The 21,935-nt window shown below is 39.2% G+C and overlaps 2 protein-coding genes across 2 annotated transcripts; one reads left to right on the forward strand and one right to left on the reverse strand.

The window, feature by feature from the left end:
- Nucleotides 1–594: 594 nt before the first annotated feature.
- Nucleotides 595–2,841, forward strand: LOC143884384 (clavaminate synthase-like protein At3g21360). The gene is made up of 3 exons (XM_077387915.1): nt 595–1,250; nt 1,680–1,933; nt 2,233–2,841. Exons 1-3 carry the CDS (start codon nt 885–887, stop codon nt 2,576–2,578), a joined length of 966 nt encoding a protein of 321 aa, XP_077244030.1. The 5' UTR covers nt 595–884; the 3' UTR covers nt 2,579–2,841.
- Nucleotides 2,760–20,542, reverse strand: LOC143884382 (protein decapping 5-like). The gene is made up of 8 exons (XM_077387912.1): nt 20,201–20,542; nt 9,301–9,401; nt 8,251–8,322; nt 7,239–8,153; nt 6,720–6,785; nt 3,614–3,808; nt 3,419–3,529; nt 2,760–3,320 (listed from the first exon to the last, which is right to left on the reverse strand). Exons 1-8 carry the CDS (start codon nt 20,343–20,345, stop codon nt 3,171–3,173), a joined length of 1,755 nt encoding a protein of 584 aa, XP_077244027.1. The 5' UTR covers nt 20,346–20,542; the 3' UTR covers nt 2,760–3,170.
- Between the last annotated feature and the right edge of the window lie 1,393 nt (nt 20,543–21,935).

A 21,935-nucleotide genomic window follows, 5' to 3' on the forward strand; every position in this document is an offset into this window, starting at 1 on the left:
CAACCCACTTGATTTCCTTCAATGCACTATTCCCAATCCATAGTTTGATGCAGAAAGAATAAGCAACATAAGAATGCAGCTACTTTCATAGCTTGCTTATTCATGACAAAGCCACTTCTTTTAGTGACATAGAATGCTAACTAGTATATAATTTAATTTCACAAGCACAAATAGAAAAGAGGAACTAACTAGCAAAATTGTAATAAAGTATGCCTTGCCAAGTTGAAATACAAAACATTTTTCTTTTTGAAAGAAGACAGTTCTATTAATAATAGAATAATTACAGAGATTGGGACCAGTAGTCCCTCCAAGCATAACATCAGAAAAGCCAGGATGGATTAATCCCATGGCCAACAGAATATACAAAACATAAGCACAAAATTTATATCTAATGGTTACAAAGGAAATGACCTAGAAATATGGGAGGCGTGGGAGGAGTGAAGACCCATGACTCATGGGGGGTATCTCTTTTGAGAAATTTCTATCTTTCTAAATGGTCCAGGTTAATCCCATCTATATTATTCTAATTTAAATCAAATCATATATAAATTTTTTTTGGTAGGTAAGCTATTGATATGTTACAGCTATTGATACAATTTTATAATTTCAAAGCTCAAGCAACCAAAACAACAAAATTTATTTTAAGAATCAGAAACAGACGGACGTGAATCTCAACGGGGATGTTCACAAAGCTAAAATCTTTACAGTTATGATTCCCTAGTAAAATCCGAACAATCAAAGAGTAGCACCAACACTACTTATAAAAACCCATCCTATCTCCTTCATACCAATCCCAACATAACAGCAAACAGCAAGAAAGAGAAGGTAAAAAAGTTAGATTTTATCCTTTTTTCCAGTCAGGAGGAGGGCCATTTTTTCCTGAGATGGAGTCAATCTATGAGGAAATCAAGGTAGGAAAATGCGTGGGCCAGAAGACCATTGATGGTGAAGAAATTCCTATGGTTTTGCAACCTGCAAAATCCCATCAAGATTACATCAGTTCTCTCCTCTCTACCCTTAGAGATAACAAGGAGTGGTTTGAAAAGGAGCTTGTGAAGCACAGTGCCATTCTCCTTCGAGGTTTCAATGTGCAAAGCGCTGAGGAATTCAATGAAGTGGTTGAAACCTTCGGTTGGGATGACATCCGATACGTCGGACCCGCCCCTCGGACCCACATCCACAAACGGATCTGGACAGCAAACGAGGGCCCCCTCTCAGAATTCATATATTACCACCATGAAATGGTTCTGGTAAGTTAGTTACTCAGCTTTCTCAAACTTTGTAAACTTTTAATTCAATTATTCCAAATTTGAATTAAATTATTTTGAAAACAAGACTTTCTCTAGAATAATCCCTTCCATTGGTTTTAAAATTCATACCAAAAAATGCAGACTAATCTCGAAAGTTAGCACATCTTATCATGGGAATTGGTCTGACATGCGACAGACCAGCTGCGAAATGCCTTTTGCGATGGACCCTAGCAAATCCCTTATCATATATATGCAAATGGTTTTGAAGTTAAATATGATTATTTTTAAGTAGTGGTTGTGTTAGTTTTAGAAATGGTATATTTAATGGCCTCCAAAGAGGTCTTAATGTCCCATTTGCAAATAAGATTAATATAGAACTAATTTTATCTGGGTCTTCAAGATACTATTCATTGGATATGTTTTAAACAGATAAAAGAATGTCCTACCAAAGTAATACTGTGGTGCGACGTGCCACCACCAGAGGGTGGAGAAACACCATTTGTTCCAAGCTTTCGAGTCGCGGAGCGGATGTTAGAGGAATTCCCAGAAGCTGTGAAAGAGATGGAAGAGAAGGGACTGCGATACACATTCACAGCTCTCAGCAAGAACGATACGGCTTCCATGAGAGGTAGAGGTTGGGAGGACGCCTTTCTAACCTCGGACCGAGCCGAAGCCGAGAAAAGGTATTTTGAACAAGGACATTTTTTTTATGTCCTTTGAATTGGGATTTGATCTAACTTTAATTTTGTTTTGAAGGGTGAAGCAATCATTTAATAGGTTATTTGAGTTTCATCTAGGGAGGGTGAATTGACTCTATTACTTTTTTTCTTTTCCATAGCATTCTTGCCTAACATTCCATGTATATTGTATTTCCTTTCCACCTCCCAATTTTCTACTGGCAGAATATGATATGAATTATTTCATAATAGGCTCTCATTGTGGTTTTGGCTAGAACTTAATATGTTCATCTCATGAGTTGCAGGGCCAACGCCCTAGGGATGGACATGGAATGGCAGCCAAATGGCGCCGCGAAGACAATCTTGGGCCCACGATCTCTAACCAGGGTCTTTCCTGGAAGGAAAGAGAGGAAGATGTGGTTCAACACGATTGTAGGGATGCATGGCAAGGAATTCAGCTCGGCAACATTCGCAGACGGCTCCGAGCTACCTGAAAATGCGGTGAAGAGGTGTGGAGAGATCATTGAAGAAGAGAGCATCCAGTTCAAATGGCAGAAGGGTGACATACTCTTCCTTGATAACTTGGCTTTACTCCATGGAAGGAGGCCTTCCCTACCACCAAGAAGAGTCTTGGTTGCCACTTGCAAATAGAGCGTTTGCACTGGATTTCGGTGTAAGTGGAAGTCACAACCACACTATCTTTAGACCAGATTATCAACGTGTGGTTGCGATTTTAACTCACAGCGAGAGGCACCCATTGACCCACAATCTGGTCATTATTATTATTATTATTAAGTTGTATGCACTTTGGCTCTAGGTAGACTACTACCAGTATGAATAATGCTTTGAGCCCATTTACCATTGTGTTGAAGATGTTTCTATCATATTTTACAATAAAGTTTGAATTCTAAAGATGCTTTACCCAACAGTTCTATCAATAAAGGAAGCTGATTTGCTACAAGAAAAAAGACTTAAATGTTGCTCATTAAAAGAATGAGGGAAAAAAAAAAAGGCAAGCAAATTCCCACCTGCATGTTCACCAAAAATTCAAACTAGCCCATATACAGATGTCCTTATTTCAAGATTCCATGGCAATCCCTCTGTCCTGAGCTATGCTTATTTTACACTGCTGAAAAGAACACACACACTACCATTACATAAACATAGACCCTCTCTCAGTTTCCCTTCTTGGCAGGTATTAACCTGGAGAAGTTTCATCCAAAATATTAATACCTCTACTTCCCTAACTAGGTGGCCCATTTCGAAAGGGCCGGGTTCCACCCCTCCCAACATAGCCATATCCCCTTCCATAGTAAGCGCCCCGTGAACGACCACCACGAACAGGGCCCCAGCCACCTCGACCGCCACGATGCCTAGGAAAATCGCCAAAAGTCTGCATGCAATACGAAAATCCTCATGTTCTGTAACCTAAATCAATTGTGCAAGAAACAACCAAAAGCAAAATTTAAAAAAAAAATAAAAAACAAATACCTCGGTGTCAATTTTAATTTGCTCAGAGAACTTAGTACTCCCATTTCGAGTTCCTTGGTCCAGTGCATTGCAAGAGAGGGAATCAAAGAAGTCGTCCTTAACATAAACAGGCTGTAGAAGAGGAAAGGTACAGAAATAAAAAAAGCTGATGCACAGGATAAAGTTTAGAGGTTAGCTAGAATATTGGAATCATACCTTGACATCAATTTTTGAGGATTCAGAATCATCTTCCTCCAGATTATCCTCTTCATCATCACCTCTTCCATCCCCATTGTCCCTTAAATGGGCCTTACTTTTACCAAGATGACCCCATACTTCATCCTTTTTGAATTTTTCATTCATTCCTATGAAATCGAAGTCCTCTGTGAATTTCGTAACAGCGCGATATATCTGCACGGTCAATGATCAGTGACCCATTACATCCAGCTCAGAGGATAATTTATCACTGCACATTACAGTACCTGTGGTGATACTTTTTTTAAAAGTTGACAAAATGTATTGATAATCATACGAAGATTACATGATAGAGGAACAAGGAGTCCCCCATGAGCCATCATATGAGGTCCTAGGAGATAGATTCAAAACCCTGGACAAGTCCAGGGTTTCCCCTTTTACATTACTCTGTACATCTACACCACAAGATACTAATAAATCAAAAACTATAATCTTCCTAGAAGATCATTCCTACAAGCATGGTTTAAAATTTCGGTTTCAGTACCGGTTTCGTACCCCTGAAATTCCGAAATTTTCAAAATTATTTAATAATTAAAAAAGCTTATTTAATTCATTGCGAAATTTCGGACCAAAATTCAGAAATTTTGTAACATTTCTTCTTTCTTTTTTTAAAATTGCATTTTCTCGAAATTTCGGGAGGCCGAAATTCGAATTTTTTTAATTTGGTTTCCCCTTTTACATTACTCTGTACATCTATACCACAAGAAACTAATAAATCAAAAACTATAATCTTCCTAGAAGATCATTCCTACAGGTATGGTTTAAAATTTCGGTTTCGGTACCAGTTTCGGACTCCTGAAATTTCGAAATTTCGACTGAAATTCCAAATATTCGGTCGAAATTTGGTAATAATTAAAAAAGCTTATTTAATTCATTTCAAAATTTTGGACCGAAATTCCGAAATTTTGTAACAATTCTTTTCTTTTTTTTTAAATTGCATTTTCTCGAAAAGGCCGAAATTCGAAATTTCGCCAAATTTCGGGTTCGGTAAATTTCGGATTTCGGTTGAAATTTCGGATTTCGTTCGAAATTTAAAACAATGCCTACAAGTACCACTTGTTAAAACAACACAACATCTTTGCGATCTTCAAATGAAGATCTTGAGAGAACCCTTCATAAATTAAAGCTAGCTTTCATGCAACCTTCCATGAAGATCTTGACAACCGTGTCTATGCTAATCAGAAAGACATCACCAAACCTAAGAGCACTTCTTTAATTCACACAGAAAGTAATCAATCCCGGCTTGCAGCTCCTTTTCTTTAGGGAAGAACACAATAGCGAACTCCGGTACAGGTACTTCTTCCATCGGGTCCGAATTGATGGCAATTAGTTTCTCTAACTTCTGGACACAAAGCCGTCGGTTGGCCTCCCAACTGAAACGGCACTCCCTTTTCTCATACCTGTGGTGATATAATTTTACCAAGATGCAGATATGCATGCATGCACGGATGTTGGGGAAAAAAAAAGGTAGCTTATATTCCAAAAGAACTCCAAAGGCACAAATCAAAGCAGCTCTGCCTAGTTACCTAAAAGGACTCCAACATCTTGGGGATCATGAGAAATACGAACAACCTGAACCAGTGTTGGCAAATAATGGGTCTCCGAGAAATGTCTAGAACCCTACACAATGATGGAAGTTCTAACAACCCACTTGATTTCCTTCAATGCACTATTCCCAATCCATAGTTTGATGCAGAAAGAATAAGCAACATAAGAGTGCAGCTACTTTCATAGCTTGCTTATTCATGACAAAGCCACTTCTTTTAGTGACATAGAATGCTAACTAGTATATAATTTAATTTCACAAGCACAAATAGAAAAGAGGAACTAACTAGCAAAATTGTAATAAAGTATGCCTTGCGAAGTTGAAATACAAAACATTTTTCTTTTTGAAAGAAGACAGTTCTATTAATAATAGAATAATTACAGAGATTGGGGACCAGTAGTCCCTCAAAGCATAACATCAGAAAAGCCAGGATGGATTAATCCCATGGCCAACAGAAAATACAAAACATAAGCACAAAATCGCGAGTTTTCCCAACCCATTACTCGCCAAAGAAAGAGGTAAATGACGAGCACACGACTCAATTATTTATTAAATTACACGGATCATAAGAAGTCATGGTAAGAGAAGAAGAAAATGTTCTGATCCCAATGTATGGTGTTAAGTGTTCAAAATGCACACAAAATGAGAAGAATGCTTCAGCAACGGGCAACCTCATTGTAATAGAATGAGGAGGGCCCTCTATGGATAAGTGGATCCCAAATTTGATTGATCTGAACCATTGCATTGTCTCTTCTGAGGGCCAAAAATAATGACAATCACCCAATCCTATCACCCAAAAATGTGTATTTTTCGTCCTTGAACATGGATGGCCATAAACTGCTAAGAGCCAACAGTTAACATTCAACCAAAAAAACATGATTAGACGTTACGATTTCATGACTACGAATAAACATTGTTAGATCCCACAATTGCCTTGGATCTCCCAAGGCTCAAAAATCATGACAATCACCCAATAACATGTATTTTTCGTCCTTGAACATGGATGGCCATAAACTGCTTAGAGCCAACAGTTCATGATTGGAGTGACTTTTACCTTCGAAAAAAAAGGATTGGAGTGACTTTTGTGCAAAGCAACAGACCCGATCAGTCAAAGGTGGAACCTACTATGCCGTAGCAGGCGCGCCTCATTTTGTTACAGTGGGATCGCGCCTTACTGAAGCTTTCCTCAAGAAAGTAATATTGATATTAAAGGAATTATTAGTAAAGAAAATTCAAGAAAAATCATGGTCATGGCATTGTTTATGTTCTTCCATTTGAATAAATTCATTTTGTAGATCCTTAGGAAAGAATGCCAGAAAATTCTTTTGGAACATGCAAATTACTGATAGAACATCCCAAATTGTCATTACAGGACACATTTGCTTTTAATAGTCTGGAGTTCACTAAAAATTAAGAGACATCAAACTTTATTTAATCATTTAACGGGAGTTAGACTGCATATTATTTAAGGGTCGGTACCTCCTAAATAATCAAAGAGCACAAAGGAAAGAGATGCATTACCCCATTGCCTCTTCCTCTTTCACGGCCCCTATTATTTCCACGGGTTTGTAAAGCAGCTCCATTCAGCTGGAAAATAAACAGCCACATTTTATAACCCTCTTCACATCTATAAAAGGAATCCCGTCAAATGTGAACTTAGACACATAAAAAAGAAGTGTAAAATATGCATTTATGCAGTTCAAAAACTCTCGGACATCAAGGAAATTATCTGAATGACTTGTTGAACTATAAAAGAACACCCAAAAAAAAAAACTGATCTCTGTCTCAAAAATCATCAAGCTTAAGAAACAACAACATAATGCTAGAAATTACGACGCACAAACGAAACCTAGACCACCTTGTTCAAATGATAAAGCTAAACATCAATATGGAGCTTGTACTCAAAATAAAAACACGAGGTACTCAGTAAGTATAAAAACTCAATGACTTACTCTTTGAAAAAGGCTAGTGACGTAATCTTCAAAAAAAATAAAAAAACGGCAAAGCCAAAGTATAATATAAGTATATCATAAGTATTACCTTATGATCTGGTAGTATAGGTAATGGCAATATCGGTGCTTGAGCATCAGTTGGAACCGATGCTGATTGTACTGATAATGCAGGTTGCACAATCTCTATATCTTTATTCACTGATGGTAATGACTGGATTAAAGGAGGTGTGGTGGGTCCCGGTTGCAATAGCTGACCTGGGGTTACCAAAGAAGGTACCAATGTTTCAGCATGGCTTGAACCGGAGGGGCCCACAATCGTGGATATGGACTGAGGCACAGTCTGGTAGGGCAAGGTTGGACCAGGAACTGTATGAGGCTTGCTAGAGATTGGTGCAACAATGGAATTTATGTCAAGAGTAGAAGTTATAGGAGACACCAACGGAAAGTTAGAACTCGGAGTTGATACTGGAAGAGATGTGATAGGAGCCTTATTTGGCATAAGACTTGGTGCTCTTTCGGAAGCTAATGGAGCTTGGATGGGAGCCAGTGTTGATGGAAAACTAGTCGAGCTTAAGTTTAGACTATTAACAGGTGCCAATAAAGAAGGAAACTCTGGAAGATTTGGAGCTCCAGTTGGAAATGATGCATTCATGCCAGGATATTGCATTGGCTGTGGCATGGAATGAGGAATCGGCAAGCCGGGTGGCGGCAGAAGCAAAGGTTGTTGTTGTACATGAGGAAGCCCACTTGAGGGTCCATAAAACCCTTGCCAATACATAGGCATTGGAAGACCAGAACCATTTGCTGTTGGAGGTGGAGGTGGAGGTGGAGGTGAAGAGCCCCACGAACCTAGACTTCCTCCAGGTTGGTATAAAGGCAAACCACCTTGAAACGTCGACCTAGGTAGTCCCGAATGTGCTGAATGGGAGCTAAGATCTGTTATAGTCCCACTTCCAACAGAAGGCACGCTCATCGATATGGATGCTGGCCGAGAATAGTGTGACTGCATAAAATTTAGGGATGTTAATGGTTACATTACAAGCAAGGTAGCAAGTTGAACTGATTTAAAGCACCGGGTATGTAATACTCTCTTCACAGACCTGTATAATTGCAGGGTCATTGTGAATAGGTGGTGTAGTCTGAACAGGTGGGGAGGACTTAACCTGTAAATCCTGTAACCACGTTCAAAAGTAGCAATTCAGAATATATTTTTTTCAATGTTCCATGGTTCCGCGAGACAGAAGTATAAGAGAAGCATATCAAAACAAGCAAGATTTGATTAAGGTGAAAATCATCCAAAATATTATATTATAAGGACTAAACAGAAAAAAAAAAACATGTGTTGCATTATATAGTGAAGATATTTCACAACAGGTAAACATCAACAGTTGCATAACATACTGGAAACAGCAAAGTAAAATTATAACCACATTCAAAAGTAGCATTTCAGAAATATGTTTTCAATGTTCCACGGTTCTGAAAGACAAAGTATACGAAAATCATATCAAAACAAGCGAGATATAAAGAGGTGAACAACAGTCTTCTCTACTTCCTCAAACATGACACATCTAAAAGAAAGCACACTTCGAGAAAACTTGTAGACATTTTGGAGGAGATTCGCAACCTTCGTCATACTGATGTCTCCCCAACCATACATATAGGTTGGCAAACAAGATTGTGGATTCTCAAGGATGGAGTCTCTAGAATGCTTCTAACAAATTGGATCTCCACCCCTCCCCTATTGCTTGTACAATACTTGATTATTAGTTTGTGTGTTGTGTGTTCGATATAATTTCTCCCATTAATGAAAAAAATCTCCCCAAAATCAATATTGTTCTAGTTATTTAAAAAAGAGGGGTAATAGTCACGTACCGGTGGGCAACACATACACATGTGAGAGGTGTAAGGTTTTGAGGTCAGTGGAGAGAGAGGGAGAGGGCAGAGAGAGATTTCAAAACAAATTTGAACATACGGGTACTCAACTTCATACAATAAATAGAAGTCAGTTGACATTCATAATACAAATTTTGAACATTGTTTTTGTAAGCCTGATAGATGGTTAGTGTAGTACCAATGAGAAGCCAATTATATGTCAGCATGCAAAGGTAGGTCATGCTACATGTACCGGTGATTGGTTTTTTTCCATATACCTTGATATCACTACCGCGGAAGAGTATGTACTCATAAACCTTGTCACTTGGAGGAATTTGTGGGCCGTCCTTCTTTCGTCCTTCAGTTCCAAATGATCTTACTGCCAAGAAAGAAGAGAAGAGGAATCAGAACCAAGACTCAAATAAGTGTAACTAGATTTTAACAAAATGCAACATCCTGCACATGACAGAGGAGAGTATAGCAGCAAATGATTTAACAAGAAAATAGCACATGCGAATTGCTTTCCCTTCCAAGATACCTAAGCGTGGTAAAATGTTTATGAATTGGCATCCTTGGTGTCTCTAACAAATTGTTAGACAAAGTTAAAGTTTGCTTTGGCGAGGAGGATGCGTTGCCTAGAAGTGGGGTTGGTCGTACGGAGTTGGAGTTGTTTGATTTTCTCCCTCCGTAGTTTATTTTGTATCTTTTGTATTTTGTATTATGTATTTTTCTTTCCTGCTATGAAGCACGGGTACGGGTACGTGATTTTCCAAAAAAACCCGGGTGCGGATACGTTCGGGTACGCCAAATATAATAATATATTTTAATATTTTATTATATATTTATAAAAATTAAAAAAATAATTGGAGAGCAATCAAATAACAATAACATCACCAAAATGGAAAATTCTAATATTACTCTTCATTTCATAAGTGATTAAGTTCCATACTTCATAACATGAAGCATCAATACATCATTCATTTGAAAAAAAGTGTGTCGCCAGTGTGTTGACCAGTATGTTGACCAGTGCTTGATAAGATGAATAATTTTTAGAGGCCAAATTATGGGATTTTTTATACCGGACTTTTGGGATTTAATAATGTTTGGACATGATAGATTTTATAAATTTTTAAAATTTGAAAAATATCCCACCGTTTGGAAGTTAAGAAAGTTAAAATTTTGACCCGACCCTTTTTCTGCAAATTTTGTACTAGAACAGGAGAGTTGACTTTTTTTCCTTTTAGATTTGGGTCTTGAAACTATTTTTAATAAATCCAAATGGGAGGTATTCCGTTATTTACATGTAAATCTTAAGTAAATGGACAATAAAATAGTAAAGACATTTACTTAAATGATTTACATGAAAATCCTAAGTACAGGAAAGGAGAGAGAATAAGCAGGAAGGGTTTACAAACCAGATTAGAGAAGCAGGACGTGTCGGGTACGCGTGGGTGCGCACCCCCAACGCACCCGACACGCACCCAGTACAAGAAAAATGCTTTTTATTTTTTTAATTATGGGGGTACGTACCCGGGACTTACCCAAGGCGTACCCGCACCCCATACGTGTCGGGTACGGGTACGGGAGGGGCTGGAGAGTACCCGTGCTTCCTAGAGTTTCCTGTTTCTCCCCTGTACATTTGGGTGTGGTCCGCTCGGTCCCCCCTTCTTTTAATGTTATCTCTTTGCCATTTCAAAAAAAAATGAAAGTTTGCTTTGCTTTGTGTGTGTGGTTTTAAATCTCTCTCTCTCTCTCTCTCTCTCTCTCTCTCTCTCTCTCTCTCTCTCTCTCTCTCTCTCTCTCTCTCTGTGTGTGTGTGTGGGTGCGTGGGTGTGGTGGGGGGGAGGGGGGGGGGGCATGGTTTCGGTTTCAGTCACCACAAAAATGGAAATGTTTCGGTTAGAAATTTCAGTGGAAAACCTGTAAAATCATGGAAACACATGCAAATGATAGAATTTTAGGATGAAATTTCATGATATAACAAGCACAAACACCCACTTAAAAATTATGATGTAAGCAAGACAACCATCCATAATGGTTTAATAACATTGAACACCTAGTGACATACGTTGTCCCATGTTTTAAAATTCAATACATACCACATTTCACATGTAATTCATATTAATATTTCAGCTCCCTAGAAGAGGGGGAGAGGATTCGCATTAGAAAAACCATTTGATGAAGAGGAGATAAGTCGGGGCCTCTTTGCCCTAGGTAGCGATAGAGCACTGGGCCCGGATGGTTTAGGCGTAGCGTTTTTCCAAAAGCGCTGGGAGTACATTAGAAACGATCTTCTTAAGGTTTTAAAGGAATTTTATGAAGGTCTGGAGCTAGACAAAGGTATCGGGGCCACCTTCATCGCATTGATCCTTAAAGTAAAAGGGGTTGTGCGAGCGGCAAAATTTAGACCTATAAGCTTGGTAGGGTGCTTGTACAAAGTGCTGGCAAAAGTCTTAGCAGAATGGGTAAAGATGGTGTTACCTACGATTATCTCCCGTAACCAGTCAACATTCGTCCAGAGAAGGCAAATCCTAGACAGTGCTCTAATTGCCAATGAGATCATTGATTATTATTTCAAGCAGGGGCGGCCAGGGAATACGTTGCAAAATGGACATGGAGAAAGCTTTTACGTTAGGATTGGTAGGGTTTCTAAGGTGCTCTATGGAAAAGTTCCTGGCTAAATACCATTGGGGGTGGGAAGGCCAAGAAAAAAATGAATGGGAAATTGATTGTTGAGAAAGTAGAGAAAAGGTTGGATGCTTGGAAGCGTGAGGGGGGGGGGGGGGGCAGAATCACTCTTATCAAGGCAGTCCTAGTAAACATCCCTATATATCAGTTGTCAGTCTTTAAATATCCGTTGAGCGTAATCTAAAGACTAGAGCAACTTCAAAGAAGATTCCTGTTGAGGGGGGGAGCGGATGAAAAGGGAAAATTGCTATTAGTATGCTAGGAGGTGTGAAAGCCTATTAAAGCAGGTGGCCTGGGCATAAGGAGGATAAAAGGTGTAAATAATGCCTTGCTTGAGAAGTGGTTATGGAGATTTGGGAAAGAGTGTGACCATCTTTGGACGCGAGCGGTCAAAGCAAAGTATGGGGTCCGTCCGGGCCAATGGGAATACGATGACAAGTTTAGTCGTAGTGGAGTTACAGTTTGGAGAGACATCTTGAGGCAAAATCATAAGTTCAGTAAGGGCATAAAATTCAGAGTCCACTCAGGTGACAAGATTAGATTTTGGCACGGCAGGTGGTGTCAGGAGGCCCTATTGAAGTCCATGTTCCCATATCAATATTTGGTGGTTATCGATAAGGAAGTGCTTGTTAAGGATTGCTTCGAGCGAGAAGAGGGTGGAATCGCATGGAGAATAAACTTTAGAAGGAACTTTAACAGGGAGTTAAAAAGGGTACGCAGGTTATTTTCAAAAAAGAAAGAAAGAAAGAAAGAAAGGGTAGGCAGGTTACTTGAGATTCAAGACAACTGTTACATTAGAAGCACTTTAGAAGCATTGCCGGAGACGAGAGTTTGGACTTGGTGCTCTTTAGAGATCTTTAATGTTGAATCATTCTACCACTAACTCATCCCCAACCCTGGCCCATCACTTCTAGCTACAGTGTGGAGCATACCAGTACCCCCAAGGGTAGGTGCTTTCATGTGGACAGCCTTTCTGGACAGGATCCTCACGGTGGATCATCTACGGAGTCGCCACATGCTGATCGTGGACCATTGTGAAATGTGCATAAAGTCTAGAGAATCAGTGGAACACATGTTTCTCCACTCCAAGATGGCCAGAGAAGTGTGGAGCAAAAATCTAGACAGGTTTGGTATAGAGTGGGTATTTCCGCAGAGGCTCATCGACCTACTGGAAAGTTGGGTCTTTGCTCCTTGGAGAAAAAGAGGCAAGACCCTTAGGAAGGAGGTGTTGCTAGTCACAATTTGGGTTCTATGGAAGGAGAGAAATGCAAGGTATTCAAGGGTTGTGTCAAGAAAGTCACTTTGTGTTTATAAAGATTATCGCCTCATCCATAGCCTTGGTCTCATGATTTATGCCATGACTGATGAGAGATATGCTCCAGGAGTGAAGCCAACCCCTAGGTGGGAGTCACCAGGGTCAGGTCGTCAGGAAGGATGAAATTTAATTTTGATGGATCTAGCCTGGGAAATCTAGGATTGGCATGAGAGACGAGCATGGAGCAAATCGGCATGAGAGACGAGCATGGAGCAATTATGTGGCCCTTTCCCGGTCTTATTGACTTAGCGGACTCCAATGAAGCAGAGGTTAGAGCTGCCCTCCAGGGTATCATGAGTATAAAGCGTATTATCATGGGCGGGTTATTGATTGAGGGCGGCTCCTTAAATGTCATAAAATGGCTGCAAAGGACCCTCTCTATCCCATGGAGTGGGTTGCATGTTGGTTTGACGAGGTTCAGGATCATCAAGAGGGAGTGTCTGTCTCCTTTCACCATGTAGAAAAGTAGGCCAACAGTGAGGCAGATAGGCTAGCGAGAGAAGGAGCCATGCTAGCAAGGGAAGGAGCCGTTAGAGATTCCCTTCAGTTCTTTGATTTCCTTCCCCCTTTTGTCTATCATTCCTCAAATATTTATACATAATACATAGACAGCATTTCACAGGTAATTCATCTATCTATAATATATAGTAAGCACGTTTCTTTCCATGGTTATCGCTTTCTTTTCAAGAAAAAAATTTACAGGAAAACAATCTCTTGAAAGTTTTGTTTTGATAGGGTGGGACTTAGGCCAAGCATGGCATGGGTGGGGGCCACCATTTTACACTTGCTCTGGTGGGGCCACTATTTTACACCTCATTCTATAATGGATATTGCCCAACATTTTATAAACCATGCCTAGCATGGTTGGGGCCAACCATTCTACACATGGTGTTTTGATGTGGTGGGCCCACCATCTCCACCCAAACCCATGCATAGGGTGGGGCCTACCATTTACATCCCATGTTATTGATGGGATGGGGCCTGCCCTTTTACACCTCAAGTTTTGGTGGGTGGAACCCACCATCTCTGCCCAAAACGATCCATAGGGTGGGGCCCGCCATTTTACCCTTAATGTCCTTGATGATGTGGGGTCCACCATCTCTATCCGAACGTGTGCATTATAGTGGACCCCACATTTTACACCTCATGTTTTGATGTTGTAGGGCCCATCATTTTACACCCATGCATACATGGGACAAGAATACTAGTATAAATATAATTATGTAACACATTTTTATAGTATACTTTTTTTGAATGGTCATATTTTTATAGTATACTAAAATGCACTTACGACTTTGGTGTCAATATTCCTTCCGGCTTTCGGTTTCAGTGTCATTTCGGTGGGGATGGAAACGGAAACATTTCGGACGTTTCGTGACGATTTTGGTGGCAATTTAAAACCATGGGGAGAGGAGGGAAGGTGAAACTTCCACAACTGCACATTTCTCCACAAGCAATCAAGCACAACAAAGATCACAAGATACAAATCGAGTATCTATAAAATAAAACTTCCACAACTTACTACATGGGCATTCAGACTGGATATTATTGAAGATCTATGAACAAACAATCAAAAGTGATAATACAAATGAGAAGGAAAGGAATATAACATTTACAGAATACTTCTGAGAGACCAGTTGCGATACTTCCTAAGCCAGCTCATATGTTGCATCCAGTAATTTTATAGTTTCTCTAAACAGATCACTTTCTGACCAACCTCATAAAATCTACTGATTGAAAGAACAGTAACAGATTGCTCAGATTCAGTCTTCATATTGGTATCAGTAGTCCATAGTTTCCTTTCCCCAGGTTATTCCAAAATGCAATTTGAGTTGCATTGCGCAATTTGCTTACAAGAGGAAAAAGAAAACCTAATTCATACTTTGTCCACCTCAAACCAAATGGAAAATACTGCAGTTCAGAAAAAAAAAAAAACCCAAGGAAAATACTGCAGTCAGCACACTACAAGCCTACCATTCATCTTTCACAGTAATAAGTCCAAATGTCCAATAATGTAGAAGTGTAAAGATGTTGGCAAGGAATGTGATTTCTCTAACACAACTAAGTCAGTTATGCACTGTGAATCCATAGGTTCTTCAAACCAAAAATCAGAGGACTTTTGAAGTAACAAATGTTAATAAATTTTGGAGACTTAATCTGAATTTTCAGAATACCTTTGTTGGGATTTAGAAAATCTCAATTTGACTTATTTAGGCACCAGTTTAGATTGGAAGTTTCTAATTTTAAGTGCAGTCAGAATTTTTATTAAAATAAAAGTTGCATGGGTCTGTCTAAAGTTGGAAAGTGTCTAGGATTATGAGTCCTTACTTCAGGAAGGTTTTAGAGTCATAATAGGGCAAGTACATGGTGTATGTCGGAATCTTTCCTTAATTACAGATTTGAAGTTTATGCAAGATGTTTAGCCTTTTTCTTCATTGTTTTCTCTTGGAGACAGCACCAAAGCTCGGTCCTCTTGTCTTTTATTGACGTGGTTATTCTATTTATATTGCACCAAAATTGGCATCAGAGCAATCATATTTGGTAGCATGCCTACGGAGAATCATTCACGTGAAAATTTTGGAGGCTGAGGGAATATCAATCAGTATTTTGAGATTGTTAATGGCTTGAAAAATGAGCAGATATTTTGCTGAGACATGGATCACCAGTGAATTTTGGTCAAGGGCTACAACCAGACAGAAGCAAAAACAATTACAACAAAAAGTCCTAGGATGTTTGTGTCTAGAGAGGGAGTTTTGGGGGTGAAAAGAGTCATATTGTCGGATATAAAAAACATTCTTTTGAGAGTATTCAATTTTTTATTTTTTTGGAATGGCAAGAAGAGGCGACTCGTGCCAAATTGATGGCGTAAAAAGAGGTAGGGGGCAGACTGAAAACAACTTGGGTAGAAACAGTGAGGAAAGAGTTGATAGCTAGGAACATAACAGAGAACATGACCTTGGATAGGATAGAATGGAAGCAAATGATCCACGTAGAAGAACCCACCAAGAGCCGGGATTAAAGCCGTGTAGATTTCTTTCACCTTCTCCATGAAATTTTTGTAAAGGATTCATTTAGCCGACCCCAACTAGATGGTCAACACAAGAGACAAAGGCTTTGTTGAGTTGAGTTGAGTTGAATGGTAAGAATATTATTAAAAGAAAAGGAGGGGAGACCCCGGCGAACGAGATGGCCAACACAAGAGAAAAGAGAAGCAAAATGAAAAGATACAAAAAATTGTGAGACCTCAAGGTGGGAGGAAGTCATGCAACTCTAATCTCTTCCTATGCACAGCAGCCCAAGCTAGCTTATCCGCATCGCCATTTGCCGACCTTCTTACATGCATGTAAGTGATTGAGGATCCTGTTACTTGCTTCACAATCTCATTGAACCAGTGAGCAAATCCCCAAGGATGAGAGTGACTCCCTTTCAGCCACTTGATTACATTAAGGGAGTCTCCCTCTACTATCCTCCTATTCAAGAGTCTTTGATTACTTACGAATTTAAAGTTTATGCTAGGTATTTTGCCTTTTTCTTTGTTGTTTTCTCTTGGATACATAACCATATCTTAGTTTCTTTATTGCCTTTTATTGAGGCTAATGCTTGGTTTTGTTTTGGATTTGAATTTAAGATTGAAACTTGTGTTTGTTTTTCTTTTTCTGTTGCACCAGCCGATCCTAGTTAGAAAAAACTCTGCTCCTAGTAGAGGGTCAGATTTTATATGAAAAGCAATCAGGTCTTTCCCCATATAGTCTATGCCTTGGGTCTTCCAAGTCAAATGGTGATATATTGCAAACATATAAATTCTCCTTAAAACCATGCAATAACTTGTACAACAACACACATATTTCCACAGGGAAATTGTATCAGGAGTTCAGGACTCCCTCATTTTAAAATGGCACTCCTCACCATATTGAACACTTCTCTAATGGCACATATGGATTGCTGGAATTGGGGATAAGAATCGGAGTCCCATTTCATTTCCTGTGATTCTGGCGATTGGTTCCAAAAATTCAGAGAAATTGGTGATCCCAAGCAGAATTTTGGGCAAAATATTGTGCGGATTTTGTTACCCGCCCATGATGTTTCCCTCCCTCCCTCACTCTTGTGCATCAGTCCTTGAATGGAAGGGATACAAAATCAACCCTGTAATCATCCTCCCCTCCTTAGCGTTCGCTCCAAACAAACAACAAAATGGAGTCCTCAAAAATAAAAATAAAAAGGCGCATCTACTCCCACTTTCTCTTTCACTTTCCTTTTTTCTCTTTTAGAAATCTCCAAGTGTCCATTTGGATACGCCAAGAAGTGAGGAAGTAAAAGGGGAAAAGGGGAAAATTGGGCTTTTTTCGAAAGAAGCGGTTATTTACTTTTATTTACGTGTTTGGTTGACAAGGGAAGTGTTCTCTTTTACTTTCCAATCTTCCCTGTCGACCTCGTGAGTATATCGGCACGAAAACCCTTCCGCTCCTTCAAGATTTGATTTTACATTTTTGGAGATTCTCCGAGAGGATTTAGCTATCAAAGATTCTAGATATCTTAAAGATTTGATTTGCTTCTCCCTTTATTTACGGCTTTAATGCCTTTTTGATATTTCTATAATTTTCGCAAAAGAATAAAAGACTTTATTTTTTCCCTTTCCAACAAAACTACTACCAAACAGTTAGAGGAATCTGAAATTTGCAGATTCCCCTTATTTCCAACTCTTTCCCCTGTCGTCCAGCTCATTATTTCCAATTACTTCCCCTTTCCAACTATCTACGGCATCCAAATGGACCCCATATTATTTCCTTTCAATTCCCTATAAAATAACAACGAATTTTCCCTCTATCTCTCTCCAATCTGTGATTCATTTCCCCGTCTCTACTCTTCCATTTTATAGGGTTTCTAGCAATTTTCCAGGGCTTCTTCTTTTCAGTTTCGCAGTCAAACTAGGATTTTGGGGAGCTGCAGAAGTTGAAGCTGGAGTGCTCGGGCTAGAATGTCTAAAACGATCTAGGATTTCATGAAATCGAGAGGCGGAAATAAAGGAAAAAGATCTGGAATTTCAGGAAATCAAGATGTTGATAAGGATTAGTTGCGAAGGAAAAAGAAAAAGATTGTGGCTATCAACATGATTTTTGTGAAGCTCGACAATTCTCCAATCTTTCGGAAACAGGTCAGATTTCTGAGCCAATTCATGTTTTGCTGCTTCTGAATGTTCGATTTTCGTTCGTCAATCTGTGCTCTATTTTCTTTTCATTGCGTTGGGACTCGAATGATGACTATGGAAGCAACTTCTTCCACTCCATGCATATGAAATGCTGAATCTTTTGGAGGTTTAGATAGTGGCTATCAAGATGCTTTTCGGTGAAAGGTTGTGTTGAATCTTCGATGCTGAAGTTTCTGTTTGTGTTGAAGAAAGAGGGTCTTTGTTGAAGCTTCTGTTTGTGCTGAATCTCAGCACCAAGATCTCAGCAGTTTCTGAAAGAAGGTTTGGTGCTGAATCTCCTCCAGTACCAGTGTTCAGCTTAACACTAGAATCGGAATTGAGATTCCCTTTACAGGACAATTGGAATAGGAATGGAATGTGATGAATATCCCGATTCCTTATTCCGGCAATCCAAACGCACCCAAACTAGTTGTTGGTAGCATTTTGGGAATTATAACAACCTTTGACAGCTAACTAGAAAAATGTAATAAAAATAGGAGTTTCATTACTAAAAAAGGGAGCAGATATACCATTCCCATCCACAAAATTTAAAGCATTTTCCATCGGTAAGAAAGATGCATCATGGTGCAGCATTAATAGAAGATATGAATTACAAAATCTAAAATCTCCGCTAAAGATAAGCATTAAAAAAACCTAATTTTAATTTGAAACTACGCTCATTTTCTGAGACCTTGGCCACATAAAGTGGCAACAGCATGAGGTGAGCAAAAGAACGATGGTTGTAGAAAATCTATGATCTGTGGACACGGACATGGAGTGTCGGACACGGCAAACCCCAAAATTTAGAAACGGGGACACGGCTAAAATAGAAGGCATATATGATACGACAACAAATATTAATTAAAAAGGAGCTATGAAAGAGTTAATAATAAAAGAGATCAACACAATATGCAATAATAAAACAGAATCCCAAACTTGACACAACACAAAAAACATGTCCACACACCCACATTAAGTCTATCACTTATAGTAGTACATTTAAAATTGTCCAAAGGAGCGTCGACACGGGTGGACACGCGTGTCATGTAGGACACGGCAGGACACATGTATCAGCAATAAATTCAAAATGTCGGCTAAATGATAGTAGAAAATTCAGGGATTCGGAATATTTACAGCAATGCTTCCTAAATAGCATGCATAACTGCATTTAAGATTGTGCTTATGAATATGAGATTTTCCTCAATCAGATTGTTCTTATTGACACAAGAACAATGTAATTGGAGCAAGAAGAACATTCATAATTTTGATTCTTAATGTGTAAAGAAGAAAACAGACCCTGTCAGCATAGTCGAGAGATAAGTGTTGATGGGGAACATAATCTAAAAAAACATGGACAAAAGATAAAAATATTGGTGCCAGTTCTACCAAAGCAAAATTGTCAAAGAGGACTATATAAAGCATTTGTAGGATTTTATATATCCAACCAGAGATCTAAATCATAAACAAAACCTCATAAATTCCTCAATTCAATTCCAAACATAACCGAAAATTTCCATGGGTTTGTGAAGAATCGATCCATTTAAACAATGATCATGAGCAAGTGCATAGATATACCGATGTTGTTCAGACTAGCCAAGACCAACATGGGTGTGACTTAAGAAACATACACACTAGACTTATTTTTTCTAGTTATGTTAAATCCACCGTCATATAATGGGTTTAACCATGCTACAGCAAGGATAACAGCTTGAAAATGCTCAATCTTCTAAAGAACCCAAAATTAATGATTAAACCAATAAAATCAATTTCAATCTCGAATAGTAATTACAGGAGAGATTCCTTTTGCCTCAGAAAAAAATAAAAATGAATAGAAACAAAGAAATACTTTGCATGTAGATATGTAAAAAGTAAACTAAATTTCTAAGCAACAAAAACACACCTCAGACTCACAAAAACCCTAGAAAGCAAAATCACACGCAGCGGCCTCCAAACGAAAACCTTAAAAAAAAAACTAATGAAGAGAAAGTACCGTTACGCAATCCAATACTGGATTCTTCTGTGTTAATGTTGTATAAGACGCCTTCGTACCGGATTTCGCACTTTGATGTCAAGCTTATCAAGCTGCCGATGTACGAATCGGCCGGACCACCAGATCTCGACACTTCAGTTGCCATGGTTTTTTAACAGAGATGAGAACATATGAACTCACCAGAGAGAGAGAGAGAGAGAGAGAGAGACCCTTTTTGTACTGTGTTTTTTCAACCTGGGCTGATACATAAATTTTCTTTCCAGTTTTGGACTTCATTCACGCATGTTTTATAGATTTTGTTGCTGGAAGACAGAGATACCGTGGCCCCAAAAATACTCTAAATCAAACAATTCTACCCATTCGATCAATGGCTTGGAAAAAGGATGGCTTAAAAGGGATGTTGAACGGTCCAGATTAGCCGGGTAAGTTATTGTTCAATGGAGGGACCTCTCTGATGGGGACCGGGTAGATGGTTTAGGTCATCTGATGCCTTGTGGGCGGGCCCAAGCATTGGATCTCACGGAAACTCTCCTTTTTGTCCGTCTCAGTGTATCGTTCTTACTACTTTAAGGTATGCATAGGAAATCATATTCTTCATTGATGAAATGTGTTCATGGACAGCTCGAGAGTTTAGGCCATGTTTGGCAGCCATGAAAGTTTTTTCCATGGAATATTAGCTTATCAAGCGGTTGGAGAGGGACAAGAAGGGTGGAGACTGGAGAGGGATAGAATTGGGAGGACACGAGCTTCGAGAGAGCATGAAATTGCTCAAAAAAGAGAAAATTCTACTTGAAATAGAGTTTTTGTTTTTCTTATTTTTCAGCCGCTTTGCATTATCTCCTCACTCCTACCATCTCAATTCTCCTCCCCTCTCACGCTCTGCATGTCCCTCTCTCAACATTTGGTAAGCTAATATTCCACGAAAAAAATTTCTTGGTTGTCAAACATGACCTCAGTGCCTCGGAACAAAATTCATTATGAGACTTCATCACTTCAATACCCATTCTCCGGCGAAACATTTTTGGATTTTTCGTATCAAATTAAGCACAAATTGATTGAGCATCGCATGGTATTCAACGAGTGTATATTATACAAGTGGCATTAAGATTCTCATTCTATATATGGCAAAACTGTGTCATTTTTTCCACCTATGCTGATATCGGCTATGTTGCAAGCCTGAATTTGTCATGGAACATTAAATAAAAAAACCAGCCGCAAGTTCGCCCCGTTGGATCCATGTCACCCAACTACATTTTTATCTCTTTTAATTTTACATTTTTCAGTGTCATTATAAATGCAGCATCCTAAGGGATCCATACCCAACTGCTTTTACTCTTTAATTTTGCATTTTTCAGTTCAATAGAAATGTGGTTGGGTGACATGGATACAATGAGGCACCCTTGCGACCGGGTTTTTGTAAGGGCGTCCTTCGGTACAGCATTCCTCTTAATTTATATTCAAGCATGTCAAATTTAGTAAGGTTGCTGCATTGTGACCTGGTGGTCTCGGGTTCAAGTCACGGAAACAACCTCTCTGCAAAGCAAGGGTAAGGCAGCGTACATCTAGCCCTCTCCGGACCCCGCAATGGCGGGTAGCCTCGTGCACTGGGCTGGCCCTTTTCATTGACAATTCAGTCTTTTAAACCTTTGCCACTTTTCAATTCTAATTGTTGGTGTTTCCTTCCAATCTTTTCAATTGCAAATAGGGTGCCTCGGAAGTATATGTCAACAGACCC

Source organism: Tasmannia lanceolata, unplaced genomic scaffold (assembly GCF_043159265.1).
Source record: "Tasmannia lanceolata isolate RefF3 unplaced genomic scaffold, GAP_Taslan_0.1 ptg000008l, whole genome shotgun sequence".
Classification (NCBI taxonomy): Eukaryota; Viridiplantae; Streptophyta; class Magnoliopsida; order Canellales; family Winteraceae; genus Tasmannia; species Tasmannia lanceolata.

Excerpts from the sequence above, each read along its gene's own strand:
- LOC143884384 (XM_077387915.1), top strand. The coding sequence starts at position 885 with ATGGAGTCAATCTATGAGGAAATCAAGGTAGGAAAATGCGTGGGCCAG. Across the intron at positions 1,251-1,679 it reads ACCACCATGAAATGGTTCTG|ATAAAAGAATGTCCTACCAA; the intron begins GTAAGTTAGTTA and ends TGTTTTAAACAG. Across the intron at positions 1,934-2,232 it reads CGAGCCGAAGCCGAGAAAAG|GGCCAACGCCCTAGGGATGG; the intron begins GTATTTTGAACA and ends CATGAGTTGCAG.
- LOC143884382 (XM_077387912.1), bottom strand. The coding sequence starts at position 20,345 with ATGGCAACTGAAGTGTCGAGATCTGGTGGTCCGGCCGATTCGTACATC. Across the intron at positions 3,809-6,719 it reads AAAGAGGAAGAGGCAATGGG|ATATATCGCGCTGTTACGAA; the intron begins GTAATGCATCTC and ends TTGACCGTGCAG. Across the intron at positions 3,530-3,613 it reads CCTCAAAAATTGATGTCAAG|CCTGTTTATGTTAAGGACGA; the intron begins GTATGATTCCAA and ends CCTCTTCTACAG.